At 40.5% G+C, this 23,224-nt stretch overlaps 1 protein-coding gene across 1 annotated transcript in view; it reads right to left on the bottom strand.

The window, feature by feature from the left end:
• Positions 1–6,454: 6,454 nt before the first annotated feature.
• The window catches only part of SLC17A8 (solute carrier family 17 member 8), a 48,870-nt gene continuing 32,100 nt past the window's right edge, over positions 6,455–23,224 (bottom strand). Inside the window, exons 8-12 of the mRNA XM_032594031.1 lie at positions 22,985–23,134; positions 21,886–22,018; positions 15,083–15,193; positions 10,373–10,500; positions 6,455–8,123 (exon numbers count right to left, since the gene is read on the bottom strand). Of these exons, the coding sequence (XP_032449922.1) occupies positions 7,779–8,123; positions 10,373–10,500; positions 15,083–15,193; positions 21,886–22,018; positions 22,985–23,134 (867 nt within the window). The 3' untranslated portion in view covers positions 6,455–7,778. The remainder of the gene's footprint in view (positions 8,124–10,372; positions 10,501–15,082; positions 15,194–21,885; positions 22,019–22,984; positions 23,135–23,224) is intronic.

The following is a 23,224-nucleotide window of genomic DNA, read 5'->3' as shown; positions in this document are numbered from 1 at the left end:
TCAAGAGTCTATCTAGCCCAATCTGCTTCTCTGGATATTTCTTCCTTTTTAAAAAATAGAATTCTATTTTTGTGCCATGCGTGCAATATTTTTTCTTCCCTTTTACATTAAGATTTATTCTTATGTCTACATAGAAAATAAAAAGCCCACCCTTTATTAAACCTATACATCTAAGATTCTGTCATTACCATGACATTAAAACTGCTCTAGTCAAGGTCACCAATGATCTTCATGTTGCTAAATTCAATCATCCATTTCAGTCCTCATCTTCCTTGATCTTCCTTTGACACAACTGATCACATCATAACCCTAAAACCATCTCTGAGCCATACTTTCTTCACTCGGCCACTAAGTTCCTCTGCCCACCCCCCAAAACCCTCCTATCCCCCATGTACCCATCTCTCCTGCTGATTCCTTTTCATCTTCCTGATGGGTCTGTGTTGAAGCATCCCCAGGGCTCAGTCATGTTCAAATCTTGATTATCTCATCTGGTCTTGTGGCTTAAACTACCACTGTTTGATGTGATGATGATTCACAAATATACAACCTCAGATCTGACCTCTGCCCTGAATTTCAGAATGTGTTTCCACTGCCCATCTGATATTGCCACATACATATCAATAGGTAAGTAAAATTCCAAAATTAAACATGTCCAGCTTCCTGATCCCTTCCTCACCAATCCTGATCCTCTTCAGTCTTCTCTCTCTCAGTAAATGTTCCATCTTCCTTCAAAATATCTCTAGAACCTGACTGCTTTAAGAACCTGGTGTTCTTTGAATATGCCAACCAAGTGTGTTCCCACGTGAGGGCTTTTGTACTTGCTTTTTTCTATTCCTGAAACTCTTCGCCCAAATATGCTTCTGACTTGTTCCCTCACTGCTTTCATTTCTCTGCTCAAAGTTCATTTTATCCCTGAACACTCAATATAACACAGCAACCCCTACACTCCCTATCTCATTTACCCTGTTTTATGTTTGTTCTTAGCATTTACCACCCTCTGCTATACTGGATTTACTCATAAACCCGCTTATTTTTTGTGTCTGCCCCCTAGAATATAAGCCCCATAAGAACAGAGACTTACTTTGTTAACTTGCTTTCTATTCCTAGTGCCTGGACCATTGTAGGTACTCAATAATTGACATGTTGATTATGAGTGCTAAATAATTGAAGGATAAATGAATGAATGAATGAATGAATGATGCACTTTCTATTACCACGTCAGGGCTTGGTGGGTGGCCTCCACAGAGAGTGAGTGGGTGGTTATTTTGATGGGGAAACAAACCCTAAATGTCAATGGCTATATGCCTTTCTCTTAGTGAATTCCCACTCCTCACCCCAAGATTCCTTCAATTTCCTGTATAGGGGATATAAACCTGACCACCAGTGTTTTGGAAACTCCACTCACAAATGCAGCTGAAAACTTTCAGTATTCAGTCTGAAAACTGTTAATTAATTTCTCTGTGTTTAGTAAGTTTCATTCATTCATTCATTGGACAAATATTTACCAAGTACTGTTCTATGTACTTGAGATATATTATCGGTGACCACAACAGACTAAAATCTTTACCTTTGGAGCTTGTATTGAGCTGCCATAGGTGTTCTCGAGTCCAGAGATTCCCTGTCCAGAAGATAGAACTACTACTGTTTTTCCACTAGGTACGGGGAGAAGCAGTTTCTTGGTTGAGCTGGTCAGGAACAGACTCTGGGGTTATAACTGCTCCTTATATACACTTCCAGCAGGGTTGCGAAATCTGGCAACTCTCACTTTCAACCAATCCTTGTGTTTTCAACCCCCCTCCTCTGACCTCATTATACCCACTCTGTCTGTGCTCCAGAGGTACTCGGGGCTGGGGCCTTCAATTCTTCAGCTTCCATGGGTGCAGTAACTCAAAATAGCTTCCTTCTTATTTCACTCGGTTCTGCTGAGGTCAGTTAAGAATGACATATCCCCATTCAACTTTCTAAATGCAGTTTTCACCTCCTTTCTTTTGTGTTTGTGTTGCCATGCTTGGGGTGCCTGGGAGAAATTCAGTCCTGTGAAACCTGTCTCCACCCTACTCCCCAAGACACACACCCAGTAAGCATTGGGTTCAGCCTTTCCATGTTACTGTTTATGTACCCAGGGAAATAGGGAAAAGATAAGGACCTCTAGTTCTTAATCTCACTTCAGTCCAGCAGTTGGTGAGATGAGAGATCTCACCTGTTCATCTGCTGTTTCACCTGTCCCTGTGCTTGGGTCTAAACTGTCATAACTCATTCCATCAGCTGGTTCATGTCTCGCCGAAATAAGTAGGACACTCTCCTGACTTTCAGAATCACCATTGTCTGGAATTACCACAGCCAGGAGAAGCAGTGGAGAACAGAATAAAAATTAAGAAGATTAAAATATGGCCATTAGAGCCTTGCTTAGAGGTTCTGCCCAGAAACACCATTTACTTCTTAATAAATGCTTGGGAATAGATAGTTGAACCTTCCTCATGGGGTTGCCACGAAAATTAAATGAGATCATGTATGGAAAGGCCTTAGCATAAGGTCTGGGGCATAGTTACACATGATATCTAAAGAAAAGTTCAGTTTCTCTGGTCCTTCAAATTGGTCCATATGGTTATTAACTCAAGTTTGAATCAGGCCAGAATCTATTCTACTCTAATGAATTGATATCTTTATGGTGTCTCCTGGAGGGGGCTCAAAACTCCCTCCCATTCAAGATTTCTTTCCTATAACCTAGTTAGGAACTTCCAGAATGCCACATAGCAGACTCATATCATTTATGGAACTTGGGGTTAGGAGACTAATTCAACATGCCAAGTAAGAGTTCAAAAGACCCTGAACCTGGGTCACCTGGGTGGCTCAGTTGGTTAAGTGACCAACTCTTGACTTATGCTCAAGTTATGATCTCATGGTTCATGAGTTCGAGCCCTGAGTTGGGCTCTGTGCTGACAGCATGGAGCCTGCTTGGGATACTTTCTCTCCCTCTCTCTGCCCCTCCCTCTCTCTCTGCCTCTCCCCAGCTTGTGCCTGTGCATGTGCGCTCTCTCTCTCTCTCTCTCTCTCTCTCTCAAAAGAAATAAACATTAAAAAAAGATGGGGCACCTAGGTGGCTCAGTCGGTTGAGCGTCCGACTTCAGCTCAGGTCATGATCTCACAGTTAGTGAGTTTAAGCCCCACATTGGGCTCTGCTGACAGCCTGTCAGCACACAGCCTGCTTCATATTTTCTGTCCCTCTCTCTCTGCCCTGTCCCCGGCTTGTACTGTCTCAAAAATAAATAAACATTTTATAAAAAAAAAAAAAAGAAAGAAAGAAAAAAGACCCTGAACCTAGGCTAGAACTAAGTGGCAGATGTAATTAGTGTTCACTCAGTAATCCACATGCTCCCCTTCATTCCACAGCCACCTCTGACGTTAGGTTGGGACTATATGGCTAGTGTAGGTCAATGGACTAGAAGCAGAGATGACAGTGTCATTTCCAAGTGGGGGCCCTTTTGCATGGTGATATCAGAGGTTATATGTTCCAAATGGTGAACTACAAGATGGTGAGTGGAGAAAAAATAAATCCTAGATACCTGAGTGACTGTCTGAAACAAGTTTCCAGTCTAGTCAATTAGTATACATAAGAGAGAAGCAACATTTGCTGTTAAGCCACTGAGATTTGAGACTTACTACCACACTATCCCTAGGGAAATAAATCAGTTCAAGAGAACTTGTGAAGATAAAATTAAAAGAGACTTCAGCGTCCATTAATGGTAGGCTATGTAATTCAGATGAACCTTCACACTAGAAAAGCTGAATAAAATTTATTTATTTTTTAAAATATCTGCTCAACAGCATTGGAGACTCATCATAGAAGTGAAAAATTACAGGGGCGCCTGGGTGGCGCAGTCGGTTGGGCGTCCGACTTCAGCCAGGTCACGATCTCGCGGTCCGTGAGTTCGAGCCCCGCGTCGGGCTCTGGGCTGATGGCTCAGAGCCTGGAGCCTGTTTCCGATTCTGTGTCTCCCTCTCTCTCTGCCCCTCCCCCGTTCATGCTCTGTCTCTCTCTGTCCCAAAAATAAATAAAAACGTAAAAAAAAAAAAAAAAAAAAAAAAAAAAGAAGTGAAAAATTACCTGGTTACCATCTTGCCATCTGGACAAAGATAAAAATCCAGAGAAATAATCCTGACATTTGAGGCCGCTTTTCTCCTGGGAGCATTTGTTAATTATAACAAAGCCAATGTTTGATAGCTGAGCAGTTTGATGGTTGGGTATAGAAACAAAAGTTGGATGCTAGTAGAGCACGGTAGTATGGGTTGGGACCACGAAGTTTTGTACTCTAGGAGTAAAGTTGAATTGAAACTACTGAGCATTCATGCTGCCTGTAGCCCAGCTTCAAATCATCTGGGTGGCCCAGAAGATCTCAGACTTTGCAACTGGAAAGTCTTTGGGCTCTTGGAAGAAGCAAACAAAAATCCTTTCTGGAGAGGGAGAGAGAAAACCAAAAGGCATTATTTTAAACCTAAAATCATTTCTACAAACAACTTTTCAAATACAATTTTGGATACAGACCGACATAAGATAATGTGAACAAGAATTAGCAAAACCAACAGAAAATGGAATCACATGGTCTCCAGATATTGGCACTGATCAGACTTTAAAATAATTATCTTACTGCTTTCTAGAAAATAAAATACAAGATTGAAAATTTCAGCAGAGAACTGGAAATATTTTTTAAAAGACAGCAGAATTTTAAAAGAATCGTTAGAAGTTCTAAAAGTAAGAATACAATAACTAAAATTAACAATACAATGGATTGGTTTTTTTTATACCAGATTAGACCTTGCTGAAGAGAGAAATAAAGAACTTAAAAATAAATCAGAAGAAGATATCCATGATGACACAGAAAAAGGAAAAAGCCTGGAAAATATAGAAAATGTAGAATAGATTTAGAAGAGACTGTCCCATACACTGTCCAGCATCTATTTAACTGGACTCTTAGAAATTGCACAGAGATGAAGCAAAAGCAATACCGGAAGAGAAAGCAGCTAAAATCCTCCCATAATGGATGTAAAACATTGAGCCACAGACTGAAAGCAAAATTAAATGGATTTGGCAGGGAAGAGAGAGAGAGATTTACTTTTTTAAAAGTCCAAGGTGACTCCAAGATTTCTAGCTCCAGCAAAAGCTTGATGTGATGAGCTAAGAAACACAGAAGGAACAAGTTTGTTGGGGTCAGCAGGAGGCAGTGTGAAAGAGAAACAGTAGGTTCCAATTTTCATCTGCTGAATTTAGCATCTATACAGGGATAGGAAATGTGTCATAATTTCTTGAATAATTTTTTTTGGGGGGGTCATATTTAGGAGTCTCCAAGGCTTGCATTCTCTAAAAAGGGCCAGTCAAACCTTTCTTGTGTCAACAATCTGACACTCTCAGATTTTCCCTTCCCTTCTGCTAGAAGCTATGGTTTGCTTTCAAGGGCTGATCTACAGATGGATATTGCAACAAATTGTACAATGACTTGAAAACTGTATCTCCCTGGTGTTCAAATGTAATTACCTGTACAATGCAACCCTTGGAAAACCCATCACAACAAAATAATGTGTTTTCATTTTTAACACCATGATCCAGAGCTTCATAGGGTTTTTTCTGAATATTAGAAGAGCAAGTTACAGGAACCCTACATGCTTTGACTTATCAAAATGTGGACTTTCTGCATATGACAGTGACTTTAAATGATGGAGCAAACACAACTTTGTATTGCAATCTGTAATACTACCTTAGGGATTGTCATGAGTTTTTTAAATAGTTGTTTGACTTTATTAACAGAAGAAAAAATAAAACACTGGCTACCATAAATTTCTCATTTTTTTTTTTACTTAGAAAACAGCATGAGTGTCACAATAAATTCTGGCTTATGGATGAAAATTATATAGCATGCTTTTTCTTCAACAGAAGAGTCCCAAAAAAGGTTGCAAGATGATAGCTAATGTTTATTGAGCACTTTCTACATGCCAGGAACTGTTCTATGGGACTTACATGCATTCACCCATGAAATACATTTAAAAGTATATAATAACATAAATTATATACAATGATATATTGGATATTATTTACTAGAGAGTCAGGCAATTCCTTTTTACTCTCAAAATTATTCTTTTTTAAAAATACACTACAACTCTGCTGGTACAATAAGGGACCAGAAATGTATATAGAAGAAATTACAAAAAACACTTTATAATAATAAGCTACAAGTAAAACTAATTTTTTCTTTAATATTATATTTTTCTTCCAAAAGTAGAAATGAAAATTGCAAACCAATAAACAGGAAAATAATTTTATTTTCAAACAATCCTTTATGCGCCAATTTAAATTTTTTTTAATGTCATTAAATTTTAAGATTTATCCAGAGAGTATCCACGCTATTGCCTTATGTGGTCAAAGATGAATTTTTCAGCACTGTTGGTCTAGTTGTCACAGGTGTTTTCTGTCATGCTCTCATTTCATTTCCCTATATAATTACTGCCATATTATTATGGTTTTCCTCAGTAACATTCCAAATACACTCATTAGGAATACTTCAATCATAGTTGTGCGTAGTTTGATCAAACTTCCAAATATGACCAGCAGAAATGTCTAAAGACATACGTTTTTTAAAACAGAAGACTCTTTCAAGAGAATTTTACCTAATAAAACACGTGAACCAATTTCTTAAATTACTAAATGTCTTAAAGATGTATAAGTAATTTGGGACATTATTTACTTAACTAAATTCTTGATATTTTGAAGGGTTGAAATTCAGCCAAACCCTTCTTTACTTCTTCTCAGCCATTCTGGACACCAGATTCTTAGAAATTTAGCCATCTTATTCAGCTTTTTCCCTTTTCATTGTTCCTTTTCTTTCTTTCCTTTTTATTTTCTTTTTGTGTTCTTTTCTTTTTTATGGTCTAACCTCTCTCTGAACCCAGGATCTTTGAATCCAGCCCCTGCTACAATGACAATGCTTTCTGCCATATCAAACCAGATGTTGATATGGCAGATGTTTCCCATTCTCCATGCCTGCCAAAATAGGGAATTATCCACAAGACCACCCTCTCCATTTTCAGTTTTCATTATTAAAAAAATGTGCCTTCTCTATACTGAGGTGAAAACTTCTCCAAGACTGCCACCTATTTTGGACCCTGTGAATCTCAGCCCTGGCCCTCAGACAAATCAATATTGTGTTGCTTTAGCTTCCTTAGTTGTAAAATGAAGATGATAAATGTATGTCATAGAGGTGTGGAAATGAAATGAGAAGGTTTATAAAGCTCCTGGCACGATGCAGGGTCCCCATGGGCAGTAGCCTTTATTAGGAATAGGAAACCCTCTTCTGCGTGGCTGCCCTCAGAAATGTGATGACAGCTCTTGTTTTCTCTGCTCCAGGCCAAATATGCTCAATTCCTTCGATTTTTCTTTGCATCGCATGGTATTGTCTCCCTTATTCTTCTAGTCATTCCTTTCTGAATAAGTTCAGAGCTTTGAGAACTGAACTTTGAGAACTCTTCTTTGAGAAGAGTCTACTGACAATCCAAAAATATTATATTTTTATACCCATTTTGTCAACTGAGAGCAAGCTCCATACCCATAAGTGTCATTGCAAGATATTTTTCTTTTCTCTTCTCTATTGCTGGTCAGGTTTCCTTTCCTCCCCCTCCTACCTCCAGTGTCCCCATATTGACTCTCCGGCAAGCCAGGCTATGGGGAAGGTAATAGGTATGGATACTTTCTGGTTCTAAGGTGAGGAGAAGATGGAAGTGCCCTTCAGACACTAGGCTGTGTCTGAGAAGTTTCCCTCTTCATTCTGGTAGGATGTCAGCTCTTCCTCATCGAGGGTCACTCCTCTCTGTCCTCTCCATTTCTCCTTCTGGACTTCACAATTCTGGGTGGTGGCACCATAAGACATCTTCTTTTTGGGACTTGCAAAACTCTCATGGTTGAGTTCTGTCTCCTCAGCTAACTCATCTTGGTCAATGATTCCACACTTCTCCTCAGAGAGATTCTCAGGGTCAGCCCATTCCTGTTTCTCCCCAGAAGCAAAGACCCCATAGAAGATCACGCCACTGTAGTGCACCAGGGCAGCTATGAGGAACACATTCTGCCATTCCTCACGAGTCTAAACAAGGAAATACAGTACCAATTAATGTGTTTTAACCAAAAATAGAATTTTTTTTTAAAATTTATTTTGAGAGAGAATGATATCAGGGGAGGGGCAGAGAGAGAGGGAGAGAGAATCCCAAGCAGGCTGGTGCACTGTCAGCACACAACCCGATGCGGGACTTGATCTCACAAACTACAAGATCATGACCTGAGCCGAAATCAAGAGTCAGGCACTTAACCAACTGAGACACCTAGGCACCCCTTAACCAAAAATAGAGATTAACAGTAGGTTCTAGAGGCTTTCACTGGGACAAAAACTCCTGCCCACCCCAAAGGCAATACTGTGCATCTAGGAAAGACGTAAGTCAGAAGCATGCCCAGGAGTCAAACAGAATTTGAGTGTTTAGAAAATGGATGTTAAGGGAACGTCTGGCTGGCTCAGTTGGCCAGGCAAGTGACTTTTGATCTTGGGGCCATGAATTTGAACCCCATGTGTGGTGTAGAGTTTACTTAAAAAAAATTTTTTTTAATGAGAGTTAACACTACAATGAATATAAAAATTACAGACTACAGTACATGTGCTTTTTTTAATTTATAAAAATACTTTTTAATATAAACAATATGTAAAAATCCATGCAGCACCATTTCACAGGTCTTTTAAATATACAATGTGGTTTCCCTTCACATGGTAGTTTAAATTAAGCTTGCTTTAGAAACCACCATTTTTTTTTTTAATTTTTTTTTTCAACGTTTATTTATTTTTGGGACAGAGAGAGACAGAGCATGAACGGGGGAGGGGCAGAGAGAGAGAGAGAGACACAGAATCGGAAACAGGCTCCAGGCTCTGAGCCATCAGCCCAGAGCCTGACGCGGGCTCGAACTCCCAGACCGCGAGATCGTGACCTGGCTGAAGTCGGATGCTTAACCGACTGCGCCACCCAGGCGCCCCGAAACCACCATTTTAAATATCAGACATCTCCTTCTTGCTTGCTGTTGGATACATAACAATATTTGAACCATGAAAATGCTGACTCTTAGCTGTCAATAACTTACTTATAATCATATTTTCTGTGTAAATACAGTAAATCAAAAAATAATGGGAATTTGTGTGTAAAGTTAGAAGAAGTTGGGGCACCTCTGTGGCTCAGTCTGTTAAGCATCTGACTCTTGCTTTTGGCTCAGGTCATGATCTCACAGTTTGTGAGTTCAAGCCCCACAATAGGCTTTGCACTAGGCAGTGTAGAACCTGCCTAGGAATCTCCTTCTTTCCCCCTCTCTCTGCCCCTCCCCCCATGCTCCCTCGCCTGCACGTGCACTCTCTCTCTCTCTCTCTCTCAAAATAAGTAAAATAAACTTTAAAAAATACATAAAGTTCGGTGAAGTTAATATCTGAGATTTATTAGTCATGTTACCCATCCCATGATCTCATGAACAATGAGGAAGAACCTAGATCTTCTGCCTCTAAAATCCCCAATCCACCTTCATTTTCTATCAAAAAAATAAGAAAAGTTAACCTACACTTTCTCCTCCAAGAAGCTGGAAGATTTTCTGAAATCATATTAGTAATAGACAATCCAACTAAGAAAATAGTTGAGTAAAAACTCCATAGAATCAAAAAATTCTTATTTGTGGAAGGCAGCATCCTAAAACCTTTTCAACGACAGAGATTAAGAAACCATGTGGCCCGTGATTGAACTCTGGATAGATCTGGGTTCCTCCTCTATACCCACCCTCGTCTGAACACACAAAGGCTCAGTAATGACTGAGTGCCACACCCTTGTAGTTCTTACGTAGGGCCATTAATGTATTGTTCATTTTCTTCATAATAAGGAAGTCTAACAGCACTAATATCTTTACGCTGGAACATGCTAAGTAATAGATGGAAACAGGCTATAAAGTTTAATTGCTTAGAATTATAAAGCAATCTTGGGTAAATTATTTATCCTGAGTTATTGCCTCAGTTTCTTCTTTGTGTCTCTAAATAGTCATTATGATGATCGCTTCCCTCCCCCACGCCCCCCAACACATGCCCCTTTTACTTCTCTGTTGAGAAAATGTGGAAACAAACATCAATCAGCCCTATTGCCATCAATAAATAATAATTTTTTAAAAAAATAAGAAGGAAGAATAAAAGAACTTCAAATGACTCAGCCAAGGTCAAGGACATACACATTTACAGTCTGGGGCAGGGCCTTGAGATCTCAAATCTGTATAGTACTTCAGTCCTCTGATACTGCAACCCACAGCCCCAAAAGAGAACATTACCTTGTGCTTGGTCATTGCACCGACAATGAGGGGACAGACCATTCCAGAGAGAGTTCCCACTCCATTTGAGATCCCCATGAGAATGCTGGCATAGCGCGGGGCAATGTCCAGGTGGTTGACGTTAAAACCTACAGTGAAGCCAAAACCTCAAAATCAGAGTCAAGAACATTTTGGGAACTACACAGCTTTTCCCAACTCTCATCAATCTATTTGGTTTCCTCTGTGATATGACCAATGGATACCTCTACCGAGAGGGCTGGGTTGAGGATTGTCAGGCTGTGTCTGCACAGCGCAGAAAGATGTACTGTGACTGATTAGCAATGGCTCCCATGGGTTCTCCGTGGGGAGAATTAGGACACCTGTGCTTGTAAGTTTGGAACTCCAAAGTAACCGTGTTTGGGGCAATACTGAAAAATTGAACGGATCACACTTACTCAGAGGAAACAATCACACTGTTTACAGTTTGATTAGAACCAGACGGGACCTCATAATACCCTCCTTCCCAGTCCTCCACTCACTCCCAAAAGGCCACCCAAGGTAAGCCTGTCTTAGATGCTGCATGGCACAGTGGAAAAGGTACTTTTTTGATAACAAACATTTGCACAAACATTGGCGGAATCCTCTGTAACTTACAAGAGACTTTCACATAATACTTGACCTGGAGTCTGTAAATCTGGATCCAAGTATTACTTCTACCACTTAAGTAATTTTTAGGCCTTTGTTTTCTCCTCTCTAATATGGGGATAAAATGACTAATGCATAAAGATGCGGTGAGATGAGCCTCAGGAAATGCGTATGCAAGAGCCCTTGGCAAGCAGCTAAGCTCTGCTAACCAGTGACCACTACACCTGGGACTCTGCCCACTGCTGCCACTGGGCTAAGTGTCTCCCTCTTTTGAGGTCTTCTATCAAAAGATAATGCTGCTAGGAGGGGTAAAATAATAAGTTTCCAACACCTCACTATTTACCTGTTTATCAATAGAGAAGAATGAGTGGAATGAAGGGGGAGGAGTGAAGACAGGGGAAGGGGCTCGGTTCTGAGAGAGGAGGCCACCAGCCCTGGGAACCAATTCTATCAATAGTGCCCAGGCGTGCATTCTAGAGTTGAACAGACCTGCCTCCGGCAACTCAATTGAGATGCAAACCTGGACAAAGGATTTAAACTTTCTGAACCTCTGCTGCTTCATCGATAAGCAGGAATAACCATTCTTATAAAATTGTTGTAAGAATTCAGTTAAATAACATATGTTAAATACATGGTACATACAGGTAAAAACCAACATGTATGTTCCTTATGGGTGGTTACCCATCTGTATCATTTACCACCATCTTCCCTGAACTGGAAAAGTGCTTGGTACATAGTACACACTTGATAAATAATTATTTAATTACCCATTTGAGCCATTGAAATTACAGCAGGGGATTGTAGGTTTTGTTTATTCATGTTTTTGTTTTCCTTTGCCTTGCTTTTTAATTCTCTATTCTGTGCAAATAACCTGAAAATAGGATTTAAAAAAAATTTTTTTTTTCCTGATCTGGCACATTAGTTGTTTTTCCCTACCTCCATTCAGGGAGAATTTTGAGAAAAACTTTTTTGCAATAAATATACCTTCCTTTCAGATCCAAGTGGCAGACCATCAGAATATAAAACAGCTGCAAGATTAATTAATCTTACTGTTGATTTGCAAGCGATAAACACTTTATTAGAAAAGAACCCAGAGATAAGAAGCAATTAATATGATCGTTGAGTATTATATTCTGATACAAAGCCTAGGCATCTGTGCTCAGCTAAAGATAATGTGAGAAAAGCCACTTAGATTTCTAGTTGCACAATCCTGGTGTTTAGAAGAAAAAATTCATTGAGAAACTGAGCGATTGATTATTTTGTAGTGGATTAAAAAAAATACACACAAGCTGGGAGAGTCTGTCTTCTCTACATAGGACATTTTTTAAAGTAAGTATCACCCTTCCTAATCTCACCTGTCTCAGCTCTCATGTTGATAATTCCCTAATGGTACCTCTCTTCCCGGCATCCCAAACCCCTTATAAAGTTGGCAGATAGTAGGTCCTGAGGAATCATCATCCACCCAGAGCCATAGTCCTTCCCACAGTGTCACTGTTGGGTCAGATAAAACTTCCCCCCACCCCACCCCCATCCTAGCTACTCAATTTATGTGGGCAAGTTAAGTCACCTTTCTAAGCCCCAGTGTCTTCGCTCTGGTAAAATGGATATAGCAATATCCTTCTCATAGGCTTGTCAGGAGGATTAAAGGAGGTATGTCAAAAAGTTGCTAGCATTGAGTAAGTGCTAAAAAAAATGGCAGAACTGTTTTTTAGTATTTGGGGTTTCTCTCCTTCTGATCATGGCATAATTGGCAATCCAGGAACAATGTGAAATATTTCATTACTGCTGAGGACAGGATATGAATCCCTTTCGCATCACAGAGCTATCAGGGGAAGTTGTTCCTCAACATCTACTGGAAATAAGTCATGATTGCCCTATCTTTGCTGCTCAAAGTATAGACCAAAGATCAGCAGCAGCAGCATCACTGAGGAGCTTGTTAGAAATGCTAAATCTCAGGCCCCAACCTGAACCTGCTGAATCAGAATCTGCATTCTGTAAGATGCTAGGGTGATTTGTGTGGGCATGAAAGTTTGAGAAGCCCTTGGCTAAAGTGTATAATAACTGAACAACACGATTCACAATACTGAATACTTATTAATTTTGTTGTGCATCTGGCACTGCTAGGGGTTTCAAATGCTTTATTTCCACTAGAATGTAAACTTTATGAGGACACCATCTGATTTTTTTCCACTGCAATATCCCTTGTGCTGAAAACAGCACCTGGCTCATAGGAAGTATGAGCAAATGCATGAATTATCTGAAGTTCATTGCAATCTCCCAACAACGCTGTGAGGTTGTCATTATACCTCTCCAATTTCTGAGTGAGGAAACCAGGGCTTGAGAATTTAAATGAATTAGCCAACTTTTCCTTTTATAAGTAGCAAGTAGTAAAGAGAAACCTCAAAATCAGGTCTATGCAAGGGCACCTGGGTGGCTCAGTCAGTTAAGTGTCTGACTTCTGCTCAGGTCATGATCCTGTGGTTGTAGGTTTGAGCCGCACATTGGGATCTGTGCTGACAGCTCAGAGCCTGGAGCCTGCTTCAGATTCTGTGTTTCTCCTTCTTTCTACCCCTCCCCCACTCACAGTCTGCCTCTCTGTCTCAAAAATAAATAAACGTTAAAAAAAATTTTTTTTTAAATCAGGTCTATGTACCACCAAACCCAAGCTCTTGGTTGCAAGCTACTTTTAAAATAGAGGGTTTTTTGGGGCGCCTGGGTGGCGCAGTCGGTTAAGCGTCTGACTTCAGCCAGGTCACGATCTCGCGGTCCGTGAGTTCGAGCCCCACATCAGGCTCTGGGCTGATGGCTCGGAGCCTGGAGCCTGTTTCCAATTCTGTGTCTCCCTCTCTCTCTGCCCCTCCCCCGTTCATGCTCTGTCTCTCTCTGTCCCAAAAATAAATAAACGTTGAAAAAAAATATTTTAAATAGAGGGTTTTCACCCCTAATTTCACTGTTTAACAGCTCTATTAATTTGAAAAGATCACATCTTTATTTTAGGGTAGTTTAGAAAACTACCAGAGGTTCCACATTTCCCTGTCTTGGGACATTCGTCCTCTGATCTTTCAGGCAGCCTGGAATGGTAAAAAGAGCACAAACATGGAGACAGCCAGAAATGTACCTTACTTGTTCCTTTGCCACCAATTGTATGCCAGTAGAAAAATACTTTTTCTGAGTTTTAGGTACCTCATCAGTAAAATAGTGGTATTATCCACTTCCTTCACAGTGCTGTGAGATACACATGATATTTGTAAACTGTCTTGTAAGTGATCACTGTCAGTGTTATAGTATGTTTTAAGGGTAAAAAAAACAACTAAATTTTACTTTTTCACCCAGTTTTGCATAGGGAGCTTCTGAAGCCCGTAAGACAGGGTATGATAGCACCCTGGCCTGTCACACAGTTGGTCTCTGCTCCTGTAAAACAAAGAGACTGATGCCACCTAGGGTAGTGTGAGAATTACACAGAGGGCTTTGAACAGTCCCAGGCACAGAGTTGTGCTTGGTCAAAGTTAGCTCTCACTGTCATCATTATTATTCTTACTATGTACTCTCGCCTATTGGGAAAGTCACTTCCCCTCTGCATTTCTTTCTTTAGAAAATGAAAGCCATGGAGAAGACAAAAGCTTCTAAAGACGCTTTCCATTCTAAAAAAACTTCTGACTTTATGGGACTATGTCAAGTGACTACATCATGTGACTTTTGAGCTAATATTAGCCATCTCTAGTTAGAGGGAGGATAGAAAATCAAGAGCCTCTGTGAGGAAGAGTGACCTGGTCCTGAAGTATCAAGTGGCACTTAACCCAGGACACATGCTTGTGCCTCTGCCCACAGCTCAGGGGCGTTGCCTGCACTTTGTGTCTTCTTCAAAGCAGGGAGGTAGGGACAATTCCAGCTTGCCTAGGCTCCTAAGCCTAGTCCTCAATGATCTTACAAAGTCATTCCCACATGATGAAATTCTCCAGCCGGTAGCCTGCTCCTTGGGAATGGCCTGGCTACTAAAGGAAAGTAATACAATATTTTTTTTCCTTCCTTCCTCCCAAGACTTGCTGAATCTGTAGAAAAGATTTGGAAAACCAAAGGACACCTCACCTGAAATAGCAAAGCCACTAAATCCTACAGCAAGCACCAGAAAGGAGATGGCCACCCCTTTGGTATGGGAAAAGCCAACCACCAGGAGTAAGGTTGCCTCCATGCCAAAACCTGCAAATGCAAACAGCAGGAAAAAAAAAAATATTGTTTTCATGTCAGTCAGCTCAGTTTACAAATTTATCAAATAAGAATCTATTCATATTTCCATGGGCCTAATTTTTTAGTATGTACATTCTGGCACATTGCTTACAATATTACCTGCGTGCTTCATCACTACATGACTATGCTAATATTATCCCAGTGTTCCGTGAGCCTTCCAACATGTGTCCTGGTGCACGTTGAATACTGAGAAGTTCCAGCACATTCCAATGATGCCCCTGGGGTGGGGGATGTTTACTATCAGTTGTTTCATGGGTAGTTGCCCCTGCCATTTCTAAATACTAAAACTCTCTTATATACTGTCAGTGATCCCCTCTTTGGTTATGTAAGTCATGGCCTCTCATAGAAAAATACCATGACAACACTCTAATATATATCACCAGAAATGACCAGAACACTGTAGAGAATATCAGAAACAAAAAGCAGATCTTCATCTCTTGTAAAGCATAAGGCAAAAATTTTCCCTTTCAGAAGTTCACCAAGCTCTCAAGCTTCTTTATAAAAGCCATGAGACATTTGCACAGAAATAAAGCAGAACAAAAGTACTTTCTGTTCCTTTCATTCTAAATAACTGAATCCAGTACAATAAAAAAGGATGAAGAAGTTATGAAGATGTTCCTTCTCACAAAACACACACCACACACATACTCACACACACATGTACACACACTCGAGTTCAGCCAACAGCAGACAGAAAGAAGATGTAAGTGCCATTTCCAGGTATATGAAGTGCCCTGGGGTATATGAAGACAATGATGCTTCATTCTGGAGACTGTCTGCTGATTCCAGACATCTCCACCCGACTGTCCTGTAGTCACCTCCAAGACCATAACAGATAGAATTAATCTATCAACCTATGTTTAGAACCCAGACTTTAGATTCAGACAAGCCTGGGTTCCGGTTCTACCACAAAACCACTAACTATGTGACCCTGGACAAGTCCCTTCACCCCTTAGATGCCTCATCCTCAAAAATGGGGCTAATGATACAACCTTGTAGGATGCTGGAAGAGTAAATAAAATTGGGTATATAAGGCATCAAGTGCAGTCCCTGTCACATGAGCACAGCTCAAGTCAACCAAAAGTGGGATGCCTGGCTGGCTTAGTCAGTGGAGCACGTGACTCTTGATCTTGGGTTTTGAGTCATACCCCACATTGGGTGTAGAGATTACTTAAAAAAAAAAAAGACTTAAAAAAAAAAAGTCAACCAAAAGTCAAATGTTCAAATCACAGAATCATCTTGGACACTTCTCACTCTTCCTCAGCTTTCACGTACAAATCTGTAGGTGTCAAATATGACCTCTTTTTATCCTCCTCCACTGTCTCGGTCCTGGGTCCCACTACTTCTCACCTGCACAAATTCAATAGCTCCTTTATTGGTCTCCCCACCTCTTCCTCTGACCTGTTCTCCACATCACTAGCTCTCTAAACTACACATTGACTCCATTGCCCTTTTGCTTAAAACTTTTGTCAAGGGTCACACGTTGTCAGTATAGCACTTGTAATAAACCCTCCTGCTGGTCCAGGTTCATCTGCCAGCCCTCACCGCCCTTCCCCTGCCCCATATAAAGCCCTCTGTTGTAGTCGCATAAATCTATGAGCATTTCCTACTCACAACACTGTTTCATCCCCCTGACGTATTTTTATAGGCTCTTCCTTTGCCTGCGATACTCTTCTCCAGCCACTTATTTCTCTTTTTCTGGAGCAACCTTACTATCCTTTAAAGGCCGTTTCAAATATTACTTCTAGGAAGCGTCTCTGACAACACTGCCCTTCCCCACACTGGTGAAGCTGACATCTCCTTTTTATTCCTCATATTACAGAACCTTTCAACATTGCTTTGTAATTTTTCGTTTATGTGTCTGCCTCTGCCACAAACTGTGACATTATCCAGAAAGATACCAAGTAATAGCACAGAGCCTGGCTAGCATGTAGCGGGCACTCAATAAATAATGGTTAATGAATTAATGTAAAGGAAAGAAAATAAGACCCAGAATCAAGACAGATTGAAATATAAGCTAAAATACCTTTTGTAGAACTTGGTGAATTGCTTACCTTCTGAGTTCGTTTTCTCAAAACTATCATAGAAATAGAGCAAGCATCAGTAATTGTTTTAGATGGCCATTCAAAGAGAATCAGATGAAATGGGGAACAGTGGTGCTTTTCAACTGGGGGCTTTATACCACTACTACTTGTTAATTTTGTTTCAAGATTTTAAATTATACATAGGGAAAAATTGCTAGTATTTTATATACTAACTAAAAGTGCTTTTGAAGTGGCCCATTTTAAATAACAAGGCATCTTGCTGAAACTTTTTTTAAAATTTTATTTATCTGTTTTGAGAGAGAGAGAGAGAGGAAGAGAAAGAATGTGCATAAGCCCACAGGGGAGGGGAAGAGAGAGAGGAGGAGAGAGAGAATCCCAAGCAGGCTCCACACTGGCAGCGCTGAGCCTGACACAGGGTTCGAGCTCACAAACCATGAGATCATGACCTGAGCAGAAATCAAGAGTCTGACGCACAACCGACTGAGCCACCCAGGTGCCTTTGGCTGAAACTTCTTTTATCTTAGTACTCTAGACAAAGGTTGTAAGGAAAAATTAATTCCCCCAAAGAATTAGAATGAAGACATTTTGTGAAAAATAAAACTTACAAATGACACACTGGTTCACCTATAAGGGGGAAAAAATGATCTTTGCCAAGTAGTTAGTAGATTTCCAAAGGACAGGGTGGGGGGGGGGGAGGTGGGGTGGGAAAACATTTAAGAGCTTAAATAGTTTCTGTCTATAGTGAAAAATGCTAGAGATAGGACGACTATGTTCCAGGAGCTTAAGGATAAAATTTGAACGTCAGAGGTGATCAAAAGACCTTGAAAGTGAACCTATTCAGAGCTGACCAGAAAAATAGAACTAGGATTTAAAGGTCTGAGAAAAATGTTCACTTCACATTAAAACAATCTAAAGTTCACACAGGCAACTGATGGAGCCAGACTAGAATTTTTTACCTCAGTCACACTTAACAAGTACCATAGAGGGAAGTACAAGGATTTGACATCTGTTTTCGAGGATCTTGGAAATGTGCCCTGACTGAGAATGAACTAGAACAGACCTTCGTGTCTTAGGTGATCTGTTTGTTTTAAATGATTGAAGCAGCAAACATCCCTTGCCTATGGAAAGAGAAGAAAGTGACAGACTCTAGCAAATGTGCGATCCTTCTCAGATGAGAAATGTCCTCTATATTTCTTCTTAGAGAATATGAAACCAACTAAAATTACCTATAAGATCATGCAAGTGCTTCATTATGTCCAAATCAATCTGGCTGGTTCAATGATGGCACAAAACTCTCTCTTCATGTATTTATTTCTAGTCTAGCATCTTCGTATATAAGCAAAATAAGACAACTATTTTTTAAAACATTCTATGTAGAACTCACTGGTCCTGCTATTTCAAAATATAAAATGACATGACAAGATATGCAAAGAGGTTTTGGGGATTTTGTTTTGTTCTTTAAGATGGGAGAGAGGCTAGGGAGTTTCTATGTTTATGTTCTAGTTTTGGTGGGGTGAGGGGAAGAGATCTGCTTTCAACAGTCACTTTGTTAACACTTTAAAATCTTTGAGAATTCTCACCACCCCTCCTCCCAATGCCAACACTATCGATTGTGGAGGATCAACGGGTGAAGTGATTGGGGCAAAATTAAACACAAACAAGACATTCCTATAAAGTATGTTCAGAGTCTCCAAGACATCTGGCTTTAGAAAAGTTTGTACAAGTGGAATTGAAATCCAGAATTTTCTTTCAAATTCCAGGTTAAGAGGTTGCATATTTTTGGCCGTGGGAAGTACACTTGAATAGCAAATACTTATTGAATGCCTCCTTAGAAAAACTTCTATTTTGTTAGTGTCTTAAACACAGGAAAGGAAAAATGCATTATCTACCAAAAACCTTCTATAGGTTGGACCCATGCTAGGTGAACTTGTACATTGTCTCATTTAACATTTGTAATAATCATTGAAAGAAAATATGATTATTCAGATTTTAAAGAAGAAAGTTGGGCTCAGAGAATTTAAAAATCCACCCAATTTTCTCCACCTCCATTGACACCACTTTAGTTCAAGTTACCATCTTCTCTTGAAAGAGTAACCAGGGGCGCCTGGGTGGCGCAGTCGGTTAAGCGTCCGACTTCAGCCAGGTCACGATCTCGCGGTCCGTGAGTTCGAGCCCCGCGTCGGGCTCTGGGCTGATGGCTCAGAGCCTGGAGCCTGTTTCCGGTTCTGTGTCTCCCTCTCTCTCTGCCCCTCCCCCGTTCATGCTCTGTCTCTCTCTGTCCCAAAAATAAATAAACGTTGAAAGAGTAACCAAAATAGCCTCCTAACTGCTCTCCCTTCTTTTACTCTTGTGTTCTACATTCTATTCAGATTTGAAAATATAAGTCAAATCATGTCACTTTCCCTGTTTTAAACCCTCTACTTGCTTCCCAGGGCATTTCAAATAAAACGCAAGCTCTGCACGTGTCTACAAAGCCTCCCAAGATCTGGCCCTCATCAAGCATTCTGGTCCCATCTCCTGTCACTCTCCACCTCACTCCTTAGGCTCCAGCCATTTTGAATTTCCCTCTGCTCTCTAACATGCCACATTAATGCCTGCCTCAGGGCCATTGCACATGCTATTACTGCTGCCTAAAATGCTTTCCTGCAAGAGGTATAATAAGGTACCAATCAAGTGCATGCATGGGCAGGAGCAGTCACTGGAGGCTGATGTAGACTTCACAAGAAGGAGGATGAACTCATGTGGACGGATGTGTGGATAGGACTAGGGTGAGAAGAGAAGGTGAGCATAACTCACAGTCAAGAGCAAGGGAGTAGGCAAAGTCAGAGGTGGAAAGGGATATCCAGGGCCTACTGTGGAGGGCTATTCAGCTGGAGCACAATGTGGTAATCAGAGGAGTGGCTCCTGTATGAGTTTCTGATTGCTGCTGTAACAAATTATCACAAATTTACTGGCTTAAAACCATACAAACTTATTACTGTATAGTGCTGGAGGTCAGAAGACTGAAATGGGTCCTGGAGACCTAAAATTAGGATGTTTACAGAACTGTGTTCCTTCTGGAGGCTTTAAGGGAAACTCCATTCTTGCTTTTCCCAGCCTCTAGAGCCCACCTGCCCTCCTTGGCTTGTGGCTGCACCACTCTGATATTTGCCTCTACCATCATATCTCCTTCTCTGACTCTGTCCCTCCTGCCTCCTCTTATAAGGAACTCTGTGATTGCATTGGGTCCACCCAGATAATCCAAGATCATCTCCCCACCTCAAGGTCCTTAACTTGATCATATCTGCAAAGTTCATTTTATTATATAGGGAAACATAAGCACAAATTTTGGGAATTAGAACATGGACATCTTTGGGGGACCATTATACTGTTTACCTCAGCTACCTTGAATGCAGTGCCTCAGAGCTTCACCTCTCACCTTCCAGAGAGCAGATCCACACCTGCCAAACTTCAGTCTCCTACAGAGAAGTTCACATCAATGGCAGGGCCAAACATCTCTGCCTGGGACCAGCAGTCAAACTGCTGGGAGAACTGATGCCAATAGGCTATTCCCAAGCTCCCTGGTCAGACTTTATACCTGAAATGCTGTTGGATCAGATTATGTCTGCTCTTGTGTAGCCTTCATATAATCTTCACTTTTAAGTGGTCCTGACCCATCTAATCTAGAGTGACCGTCCACCCCTTCCCTCCTTTCCAACTTAATATTGCAGCTGTGACCTTTCACCCATAGATGGCACTGTTCTCCACCTCCTGCTTGCCCATCCTGACCCCAATGCCCTGGAGGAGTAGCTTCAGTGACCGGGACAATGAGCTCAGACAGAGATCTTGCACAGGATCTGCCATGTGAGCAAGTCACTTTATTTTACCCCAGTTTCTTCACTGTAAACCATAGTGAGGACATAGCTTAGTGTCTGACACAGAAAGCATCCAATAAATGCTAATTTAAACACACACACACACACAAAAGATTTTTAAAAAAGTGGAAGGTTTAAAAAAGGTGAGCAGTCATAAACATTGTAGGGGTTCATGATTATCTTTACCTCCCTCTTTAGGAAAATCACCCAGCTTCTAATTTGTCTTTGCAAAATCGAAACATAAAGCAGAAACTAAATAAAACAGAAAAGAGTGTGTGTGTGTGTGTGTGTGTGTGTGTACGCGTGCACATGCATATGTTAAGAAAGAAGACTATTCAGAGGAAATACTTTTCTTGTATTTCTTACCAAAACCTGTATATACAGAAAGGGATAAGGGAATAAACTACAAAAGCAAAGGATTATGTGTATGGGAGAATATATGGGAAGGATAAACAATAAAGATATGTCACAGGAAATCAGTTTGCTTCGGCTTAAGAGTAAACGAAAGAAGCATTTCTGCAGTTGGAGGTGAGCACTGATCTATCAACTAAGTTGTCCTATTTCAGGCTGCACAAGCTGGATGACCAGTTAGCAGGGGTGTGATGGACACTCAAGTATCTGCTGGGGGATGGATTCAGGGGCCTTTAAGATCCTTTCTAATGATTACACAGAACCCCCAAAATATGCTCTGCAGTTCATCTCATTCTGTAAAGGCTACTTAAGCCACCAATGAAATCCACAGTACCTCCACAGTTCATGATTTTTCTGACAGCAGTTGTGGTCAAAATTTTTCTGCTTCTTAAATAATCAGCCAATTGTCCTCCAATCGGCACAATGATGGTCATAACCATGTGTGGGACTGCTGACAAGAGACCCACCTGGAGAGAAATAAAAAACAATGAGCTATTTTTAGCTGCTTCAGACAGATGCACTTCCCCAATTCCTTGCCCACTCCCCACCAAGTTTAATCATCTAATTATATGAGACCCAGATAGGCCTGAATTTTATAATAAATAATGAATGAGTGAATGATTTTAAGTATAGACCTGTCTCTCCCACCAGACTGGAAGCTCCTTGAGGACAGACCTGACTTGTATTCATCACAGAGGCCCCAGCACCTGCCAAAGGGCCCAGCACATAGTAAACACTTGGCACAAAGTGAGCATTCATGGATGGCTTCATGGAGATATATATATATATATATATATATATAGCTCCTCCATGGTCACCCCGGACAGTACCTGGGGCTATGAAAACATCTACCTCTACAGGCCGCTGTTCTTTTCCTGTAGGAAGGTGGTTAATTCTTTCATGATGATGGCTATATTTCACCATCTATACCTTTCCTCCCTGAAACGCAGACAATCTAATCACAGTGGCTGGAGACATTGAAGGAGGTTTTTTCTAAACCATACAAGCCAATGGTTGTTATTACTATAACTACCATTATGGAGAGTACGGTGGTCTGCAAAACAAGCTTTAAGTCTCTTACTGCTACTCACCAAGTACATTATAAGGGGGAAAAAAACCTTCTTGCCTTCAAATCTTTTTATTCTTACCTAATATGCAGTTCATGAGTTTAGCTTCAAAAAAACCTTTGAGATAGAACAGAACATAAATCTTTAAAAGCAGCTTAAAACAGCTTTGATCCTTACAAAGAAGAAATTAAATAGCTATGTATACTGTGCCCAGAATGTACAACTTGTCTGACCTCTAGGGTATTAGGTGTCACAGAACTGTTATGAATTTTGATCAGCAATTTAATTATTTTATCATGCAAAGATTTTCTCAGTAGAAGCAAGAAATTTAAGGTTAAAGAACATTAGAAGCATCTATGTGTTTACCTTACTTATTGCAAATCCAAAGACCTCTTCAAAATAAGCAGGCTGACTTATTAACAGCAAATAAAAGGTCCAGCTTCTGCAAAAATTTGCCACAATGATTGCATAAACTGGCAACGATGTGAAAAATTTTTTCCATGGTGTGTTAAATTTCTAGGGAGTAAAAATACCAGGAGATTTTTAGTGACTATATTGACATATTTTTTTTCTTGAGAGGACAACACAATCACTAAGAAAAGTAGA

The sequence above is a fragment of the Lynx canadensis genome, chromosome B4 (assembly GCF_007474595.2).
Source record: "Lynx canadensis isolate LIC74 chromosome B4, mLynCan4.pri.v2, whole genome shotgun sequence".
NCBI classification, from domain to species: Eukaryota; Metazoa; Chordata; class Mammalia; order Carnivora; family Felidae; genus Lynx; species Lynx canadensis.
The sequence above is the reverse complement of the archived record's forward strand: the minus strand, read 5'-3'. Positions and strand labels throughout refer to the sequence as shown.